We start from the raw sequence: 9,239 nt of genomic DNA, 5'->3' as shown, positions 1-9,239 counted from the left end.
CCAGCTCTAGATCAGCAGACCCAGATGCCTACTCCAGGCCTCCCCTTCGAGGCTAACAGGCATCCGCCGGGCCCCCAACACCAAATCCCTCTTGTCACATCTCCCCCGCCTCAGTAAATGGCATCAAGCTACACAGGCCGAGAATTGGGGCTGCTCGAGGCTTCTTGTCCTTCTCACACCCTCCTTCCTGTCGGTGATAGCTCTAAAGACAGCCCAAATGGGACCACCATTTCTCACCACCTCCACGCCGCCCTCCGTCCTAGCGCCTCCCCTCCTGCCCCACATACTCCAGGCCACTGGCACTGGCAAAGCCCTCCAGCAGCTTCCCGGAGGATACGCAGACACTAAATCCCAATCCTGTCAGAGAGGAGCCCCTAAGACCCTGCTCCTCCCCGAACCACGTGTGTACCCTCCCCAACCCTACTGGGGCGGTGGGCTCCCAGCTGCTCCCCCGCCCTTCAGCCTGCAGCTCTCTCCAGGACTCAGACTCGCGCCTCCTCCGAGGTGCCCTTCCCAACGCTGTAGCTCAAGTAAACCGCGCCTGCCGCCCTCTCTAATGAACTGTGCTATTCGCTTCGTAACACCCACCACTACCTAACGTTCTGGTATTCTGGGGTTGGCCGCTGTCATCCACGCTAGAACAAGGAATATTCGGCCAGTAACCACTTGTGAAATGACTGGGTCCTCACAATCCATGGCCTGAGTATCATTATGCCCATACTTCAGATTAGGAAACCAGGCTCAGACACAAAGTCAATCACGAGGGCCGCTCAGCTGGTAAGCAGCGCAGCGGGCCTTAGGTTGGCTGGGGTTGGCTCCCGGCCACCAGGCTCTCCTGGGCAAGGCCTCCAAGGCCAGGAGAAAGGCCAAGGGCTCATTCTCTGAGGAGACTCCCCTATACACCAAGTCCAGAAACACGTATGTCCGAGGAAGGGTCTAAGAAGCCTCGAGTACTGCAGCCCCCCAAATCCCAACTCCAGCACGACACGGACAGAAGGGGTGGGGTGCATCCCTAAAAGCTGCCGGTGCGTGGGTTGCAACCAAGTCCGGTCCAAAGGCTCCCCCGTCAAGCCTGGAGTCCACAGGGGCTGCCTTCATCTAGAAGGGCCATGGTGACCGAGGGCATTTGCTCTGTGCCAGGCCCTGGGCGGAGGACTTCACATCCTTCACTCACTCCTGGCAATCACCCTGTGATGGTCCCCATTTTGCAGACGAGGAAACTGAGGCTCAGAGAGATTCAATACCTTACGCAAGACCTTGCAGCTGGGGGTGGGGACAGCCAGGAGTCGCCAGAGCCTGCTTGGGTGACCGGTGCACGTTCACTGGCTGCCCAGGAAAAGCTCAGCCCAGACACCAGCTGAAACAGTCCCAGCCCCAGACTCCATGGCCCGAGGGAAGGGGACCTGATGGGGAGACAAACAGGCATGTGGAGAAACAATAAACGTGTGGCATGAAAAGACACACCTCACACAGGTGACAGGTGCAAAACAGAGGCTTTAATCCGAACAGCAATGAAGGCGCACGGGGCCAGGGGAGGCCGAGGGGGCAGGGCAAGAGGAGCCAGGAAGGCGGTGATCTGGACCCTGGGAGGGAGGCCAGCACTGGACCTCTCCTAGGAAAACTATTTCTGTGACTCTCGTGGTCCCCGTCCTGGCCTCTGCCCAGGCCATCGGCCCAGGTGTGAGGGTCAAGTCCCTGAATTGTGCTTCTTGGGAGCTCCCCCTTCCCACAGGGGATGTGGACCCAGATAAAGGGCAGGGGTCTGGAGAAGGGCAGGCCTGGACTTTGGCCGGGGAGAGCCTGTAAGAGCCTGGCCCGGGAGCAGCCCTAGAAGAAAACTCAGGACCTGTCATGTCAGCATCCCCTCACCTGGCCAGGCCCTGCCCATCCTCACAGCCAAAGCCTGGGCTTGGGGGGGGCCACCGCTGCCTCACCTGAAGAACCAGTGGGTAAGTTCGGGGAGAGGGGAGGACAAGGAGGGGGCACTGCTGAGTGCTCCGGTGGCCCCTGGCCCATCGCCCCGAAGGGCAGGCAAACAGGGCCAAAGGGCCCTGGAGAAGCAAGCGGCAGGGAGTTAGGAGCAGAACGGAAGATGTGAGAAGAATCCAGGCTCCCCACAACCAGAGCGGGCCCCGAGCCCCTCCCTGCGTCTCAGCCACCCCCTCCCAGCCTGAGAAACTTTGGAAAGGCGGGCCTCACCCAATCAGCCAGTGGGCAAGCCCTGCCGGGGCCCTCCCGAGCGCCCAGGGGCTACCCTTGCAGAGGGGGACAGGACCGGCTCCGGCCAGGAAACCCAGCAAAGCCAAGGCCAAAGAACAGAGAAGCCAGAGTGAGGAGGCACTAGACACAGGTGCCCGCAGGCCCAGGGGGCAGCCGTGAAGAGGAGCTGGGAGGGTCACCGGCCAGCACAGCCGATGCTTCTCGGCCCCCCGACCCCACCCCAGGCTGGCCGCCTGCCTCCGCCTCCAGCCTTCAGAACCCCCAGGCACCCACCCAGACATGGCTTCAGAAACCGACCCACCCCACAGGGAGCAAGCGCTCCAACCCCTAACAAGGCCACAGGCCTTGGGAAAGGAAAGCAATGGAAACCGCAAACTCCTCCCCTTTCCAGCGGTGCAGAAGAGCCCAGGTCTCAGGCGGGACTGGACAGAAGAGGAAGGAGGAGAGGAAGGCCGAGCACGGGACCAGGGCCCGAGCACACCCTCCCCACCACAGGGAGACAGGGCCCACTTCTCCCTTCACTTTGGGTCCTTCGGCCTCACGCCCTGAGCCTCCGTCAACCACACACTCACCACCCACCCCAGCAGACAGCCTCTCAGCAAACAGAAAGAACAGAGGGAGGGGGCGGGGGCGGCTGGCGTGGGGCGGGGGAGGGCAGGCACAGGAACTGCGGCCTGGGTGGCTCCGGCTACTCAGCCCCTAGCACGAGGTGACCGGATGGATGGGCAGCAGGCTCCCGAACTTGAAGTGCTGGATCACAGGGAACTTCTCCAGGCACTGTGGGGGGGGGGAGGGGAAGAGCAGAGGTGAGGACTGCACCGCACCCCTGCCGGGGCCCACCCGGCCTCTCGGGCCTCCGGGGGAGCCCCAGACACCTCCGGAGGCTCGGACCAGCACAGTTCCCACAAAGTGTCCCCCCAGGGCCCAGGAAGGGGATGATCTCAGAGGAGCACCCAGGCCTTCAGGGAAAAGCAAGGCTTCCGACCCCTTCCCGACCACCCCCTCCTATCCAAAGACCCCCACTCCGTGACAATAAGACCTCACTCATTAGTGAGGGAGAGGGAGAAAGGAAGGGAAGGACAGCAGGCAGCCCAACCTCATTGCAGGGAGGGAGGGGAACTGGGGACCGGACATGAAAAGAACCCTCCAGACCACTGGGGAGCCCCTAGCCCAGGCCCCAGCCCTGGAGAAAAAGTGTAGGGATGTCTGCACACAAGCTTGACGAGGGTCCAGAGCCCATTTTTCTCCAATTTTCAGTTCTCTGGACTGAAAAAAGGTATCCTGCCACTTGAGAGCAAGACAGTAAGAATCAGTTAACATCCCCACACCCCCAGGGCAATTCCCAGCAGCCCTGTGCATGGGGCAGAGGACAAGACACTGAACAGGGGCATGGCCTACTCCCTGAACCCAGCCCAGCCAGGACCTCAGCCCAGGGCTCTGGCGGAGATGGGGATATTGGCAGGGCCTACCACAGAAGCTGGCCTGGCCCATGGGCAGCCGGGCCCCAGGCCACACACCTCTGGCCTCTGGCCCCAGCACTGCTTAGCACCACACAAGTCCAGGAAAAGGTGCGGCGGGGGGTGGGGAGGGGGGGGGAGCGGGCAGCTCCCAGCCTCCCCTCACCGGCCCTGGTCACTGGCGAGCTCTCTCAGGCAGCAGCTCTGGGCATGTGAGGATTTGCCTGCTCTCACACCTTTGACCAAGAAAATAACCAGGATGGCTAGGTTGGAACATGACTTATGGCTTCAGATAAGGTGAGCCCCATTCCGTGACTGCGGTCTCAACATCCATCTAACTTAGGGAGACAAAGGTGTGCCACGACTGGCCCAGGTCCCCTCACCTCAATGGCCAGGCACAGAAACGAGGACGTCTCAGACCAGCTGCGCCTGTGTCAGGTGGGGGCTGATCAAGGCCTAAAGGGGGCCTAGGAGGTGAGCGGGAAAAGGGAAATCTTTTTGTGCAGTGGAAGGACAGGAAACCAGGCCGAGTGTGGGAGCAGAGCTCCAGGCCGCAGCCAGGCTGCTGGGCCCAGGGCAGAGCAAGTGGGGAGCAGGCAGCCGGGGGGTGGTCCCTGGTGTGGTGGAGGGGGGGGGGGGGAGGAACAGCCAGCAGCTCTAGGCCAGAGGCAAAGGCAGCTGCCAGTGTGCTTACGTCATCAAGGAAGTGGTAGGAGTTTGTAAAAGGGGGCCCCCAGGGCCCTGGAATTCCAGAAAGGGTCAAAGGTCAACCTGTTTCTAGCTCTCCTCCAAGAGAAGCTGCAAAGGCAAGCGGCTTAGCAGGAGGGGGCAGGGGCAGTTCTGTGCACTCTGCCTTCAGGGGCCCGGAACAAGCCTCCCCAGGGCCACAGGACAGGAGAGCACCGGGCTAAAGGCCAGAGGCTGCTTGGGGCAAAGGAAATCTTGAGGCTTCAGAACAGCAGCAGAAGGGGGCCTCTGGCCAGGCCTTCTCCCAGCTAACTGTGCCCTGGACCAACACCCCCCTGCCCCCCGGACCCCCCACTGAACTGGGCAGAGCGAGAGAGCGACATCTTCAGCTCACCCGGCCCCCCAGGGACCTTTTAGCTGGATGCCACAGTGATGCAAGGGGGAGAAGGGGCTCTCCAGGCCCCGACAAGGTCCTTCCGAAGGGAGCCCCGGCACAGCGACAGCCCTTGGGAAAGACAGGCCCCGCTGCCCACAAGGGCACCGAAAGCATTTGGTCGATCGGTTCAGAAAGGCAGGGGCAGAGCCTGGAGACGCACACAGTCCATCCCAAATCCCAAGGCCGCCTAATGCCAGGCCCAGTCGGGCCTCTGCGGCAGCTCAGGCGATCAACTCGCCTCCAAGAGCCAACTCTGACTGGTGGCCTTGGCCGTGGGGACGCTGCTCTGGACTTCAGGACTGGTGGCCTCGCTGGTCCTCCCCATGGACAAAGAGCTGACCTGAGAACACGAGTCCTCCTCCTCGGACCTCTGGGAAGGGAGCATGCGATCCCACAGGCTCTCGGGGACCAAAAACTAAGGGCTACTTCCCAGCAACGCACGAACGAGGGCCAGCCATCAGAGACGTGGAGCTCCTAGACCACAAGTCAGTGGGCTCCAGCACCGGCCTACAGAGAGGTCTGGCCGCCACACGGCGCCCGGCAAGGCTGCCAGCTCCTGTGCCTGCGCACATCCAGAGCTGGAGTTTCGGGAGGAGCGCTCCGGGGTCCACGCGTGTCCCCGCCGTCCGGGCCTGAGCTGGGGTCCCGGTCTCCCCACACCCGCAGAAATCCGACAGCTGTTACGCCGACTTCTGTCTCGTTCCTGTAGCACCGCCGCCAGCCATTTGGATTCTTAGCTTGCTCCTCCCTCATCCTGTCAGCCTGGGACTCCTCCTCTGGAAGGGGCAGGTAGGGGAAGGGGGCAGGGGCTCCCGCTCTGCCCCGAGGGGGCCCGGCTCAAGGTAAGTTTAGAGTCACTTAAGTAAGAGCCCTGCGGGAAGAACAGCACTTCAGATCCCAAGCAGGGAAGGCACGAGAGTCCTGCCCTTGGTGCCCTTGGTGACCGACCGGAGTGGGGGTGGGAGGCTGGAGGGCCCCCGCAGTGGGGAGGGCTCCGCAGGGTGACGAGGTCCTCAGCAGCACCCACAGCGGGACCGGCGGGGGGGGGGGGGTGTCAGGAACAACAGGACGCCCGGAGCGCAGTGACCCGCGTGCTCTCTGGGCGGGCGGGGGGGGGGGGGGGGGACAGCCAGACCGGAGGGCCCAGCGGGCCGCAGCCCGGAAGGAGCCTGGCCTGCGCAGCCCCAGCAGACGCTCCTCTCAGATTAGAGAGGTATGTGGGCCGGAACCCAAACACAGGATGTGAAGTCCAGAGGAAGGGAACCGGAGGGGGAGGGGGCGGAAGGGAGACAGAGGGCCGGGCCGGTCGGTTCCAGTGCCGTTAACCCCTTCGGGGCCACGCGGAGGGAACAGGGCCGACCGGAAGCATCTGTGCCACGCAGCCACACCCCGGCCTCCAATACCCTCTCCCCGCTGCTCCCCCTGCCTCCCCTGATGGGATGTGAGTGTAATGAAGCCGACTCAGAGAACCAACCTCCCTCCCTCCACGGGAGAGGGGTGGCCAAGGGTCAAGAGCCGAGGGGTCAAGAGCACCCACGGGACAGCATCGAAGACCACCAGCCTGAGGGCGAAAAAAGGGGACTCCGGGGACTCGTTACTCTCAGTGAGGGACTTTACACCCAGGTCCTTCCCTGGCCAAGGTCAAGCAGCTCCAGGATCGGGGTGCACAGACGTGAAAGAAGCTAACAGAAGGGACGGGATGGAAAGAAAATGTCTCCTCCCTACCTGCAAGAAAAAAAGCCACCTCCTTGGCTGGGAAAAGGTGCCAAAGAGGAGGAGAGAGGACAGGGGACACCCTCAAGAGCTGGGCAGCCACCTCCCAGCAGGGGGAGCTCAGGGGAGCCACACCTCACTCTGCCTCTCAGGTCTGAGAACTAGAACACCACCTGAACTGACTGCTAGAAATGTCAGCTCTGGGCCTCCCTCGAGGGCTACCCGGCCAGGTATCAGACCCACCAAAGTCTGAGAAGCGCCAATTTGGACGGTGCCTCCAAAGCATGTCTTCACTTTCGTATCCCCATGTGAGGCAAAGCTGTGAGGGACCTCTGGCCATTTGACAGACCCTGGGCAGCAGGGCCTTGCCTCAGTCACTGGGCAGAGCCGGGCCTCAGCATAGGGATTCTCTGTCTGCCCACTCCCCAGACAGAGACTGAGGCCTCGGGGATCAGAGGGGCTGGCTCAAGCAGCAGGGTGGGGGTGGGGGGATCAGCGGCCCCAGGACCAAGAGTACCAGCCAGCCCCCACTCACCTCAGCCTTATACATGCGGATCAGACCCTGGTTCACTTTGGACCAGGAGGGGACGGCACTGATGTTCCACAGCTGGTTGGAGTGCTCTGCAAAGGGGCCGGTCTTCATCTGAAGAAAAGAATCCAGAGCTGGAGAGGCGGGCCATCTGGGACCTCATCCCGTTTCCCTGCAGTAAGGCTGTGCACACGTATGTGTGTATACACACGCACGCATATGTGCACGCACAAATATATGCACACGTGCTAGAGCGCACATACGTGTGCGTATACACGCACCTACATACACACTCACACGTGTACGCGTGTGTGCTTAAGGACCAGGCTGCATCACCTGCAGGGGGGAGGTGTGCACACTCACATGTGCACAAGCACGTACACGCGCGTACCCTCCCCACACACACAAGCACACATAAGTACCAGAGACAGGGTCTCTCTCGGCCCGCAAGACCCACTGGGAAAACATAACCCCCAGAGTTATCCTCTTTCTCCCACAGCCAAAAAAAGGAAGCCTGATTCCCACCACCCACCACACTCAGCAGCCTCAGAAAAATAAAATCTCCACCCAAGCCCCTGCTGAGACTCCCGCCAACCCCCCCCAGCCGCAGAGCGCTCCAACGGCACGGGGACCTGCTCCCTTCCAGGTAAACAGCAGCAGCCTCCTGGGCCCCGCACAGGGTGGGCTCCACCACCAGGTACTCAGGCTGCACCTGCCACTGGCGGAGCCGGAAGGGCCGGGGCAGGGGTCCGTGTAGGGGAAGGCTAAGGTGGGAAAGACCAAACCCAGGCACCCAACTGCCTTCCGAACGGCAGGCAAAAGGCAGGGAGGAAAAGAGGGGGAAAAGAGGGGGGAGACGTGAGCCTTGAGCCAGGGGCACCTGCGGCAGATTCGGGAGGAAGGTCTGTTTAGACGGTCTGCCTGACCTGGCTGGGGGGCAGGGAAGGGATGGCGACGACGACAGCGGCAAGGGACAGGCAGGGGCAAGGCCAGCTCCATTCCCGTCCCTCCTCTTGCCCAGAGTTCTGACCCTCCAGGAAGGAAAGGGATTCTGCAGCAAGCCCAGTGAAGTTCCCATGACATCAGAAACCACAGCACTGAGACAGGGAGGCTTGTGTGCCTGCGTGGACCCCTCCGCACAAGGCCGGTGCATTTGTTAACGGGCGCTTCACAAGGCTGCCCGGGGGAAAGGGGTTCGGCGCCCTGAGCCCCAGGCTTCAGAAGAAAGAGTCTGAAAATCAAAGAGGCTGAGCTGGCAAGGAAGCAGAGACTTGGACCCTGGGGGGGTGGAAGGTTCCAGAAGAGGCTGTGCATGGAGGTGGGGCTGGGGCAGGGCTGCTCCAGGGAGAAAGGATGGACCCAAAGCTCCCTCTCCATATTGGGCCTAAGAATAAGGGCCCAGGAGCACACGACACCCCCACCGTTTGGCTGTGGGCTCGTGAGTGACCTGCTCCTACACGCCCCTCACTTCTCCAGCGAGGGCCTCACACCAAAATGCAAGATTTAAGTCCAAAGCGCTGCCATTTACTGCTGCCACCTCCCTTCCCTGCCCGAAGTTCCCCAAAAGCCTGTCTCAACTCCCAGGTTCGGTAGCGAGGACCTCAGGCTCCTTCCTCCAGTAGGGAGGCCACAGCCCAAGGTGCTAAGACAGAGACAAAAACCCACCCCGGTGCTCCCAGGGCTTTTCCAGGATCAGGGTCTACACCCACTTTCTTTCTCTTCCTCTCTCTTTCTAACACTCCCTCCTCCAGGGTGGCTCCCTCCTCTGGTGCCCCTAGCCTGTGGGGCCTGGCCTTCGAGGAGCTTTGTTCCAACCATCCTACTCAAGCAGGCTCCGCCCCCAACAACCCGCCCTTCCCCTCACCCCGCCCCTTCCCCCAAGGCTCTCTGCCCCTTGGGGACCAGCAGCAGGCTCCAGTCTTCTGCACACTTCCAGGCCCTGAGAACCTCAGGGACCACTGGAAATGTGTAACCAGTTTCAGTCTGGACAAGGCCCTGTGAACAAACCACCCCAGGGGCACCCTGCCGGCTTCGTCCCCCAGCACAGGTCCATAAGCCTGCTCAGCCAGGGCCCCGAGGCCAGGGCCAGCAGACGACTCTGGGAAACCAGAGGCTCTGCTTCGTGGGCTAGCCTCAACCACTAGGGGCACAGGAAGGGACCCCAACAGGCCTCTCTGGCCTGCTCTGACCCCATGGA

General features: G+C 61.9%; 1 protein-coding gene across 1 annotated transcript in view; it reads right to left on the bottom strand.

The window, feature by feature from the left end:
* Window positions 1-1,474: 1,474 nt before the first annotated feature.
* Window positions 1,475-9,239, bottom strand: part of PTPA (protein phosphatase 2 phosphatase activator) — a 30,451-nt gene continuing 22,686 nt past the window's right edge. The window contains exons 9-10 of the mRNA XM_047070723.1: window positions 7,049-7,156; window positions 1,475-2,997 (exon numbers count right to left, since the gene is read on the bottom strand). Coding sequence (XP_046926679.1) covers window positions 2,920-2,997; window positions 7,049-7,156 — 186 coding nt within the window. The 3' untranslated portion in view covers window positions 1,475-2,919. The remainder of the gene's footprint in view (window positions 2,998-7,048; window positions 7,157-9,239) is intronic.

This window comes from Lynx rufus, unplaced genomic scaffold (genome assembly GCF_022079265.1).
Source record: "Lynx rufus isolate CCGP_SWC_20201006 ecotype Redwood Valley unplaced genomic scaffold, mLynRuf1.p SCAF_10, whole genome shotgun sequence".
Lineage (NCBI taxonomy): Eukaryota > Metazoa > Chordata > Mammalia > Carnivora > Felidae > Lynx > Lynx rufus.
Note: the sequence above shows the minus strand (reverse complement) of the source record. Positions and strands in the feature narration are given on the sequence as shown.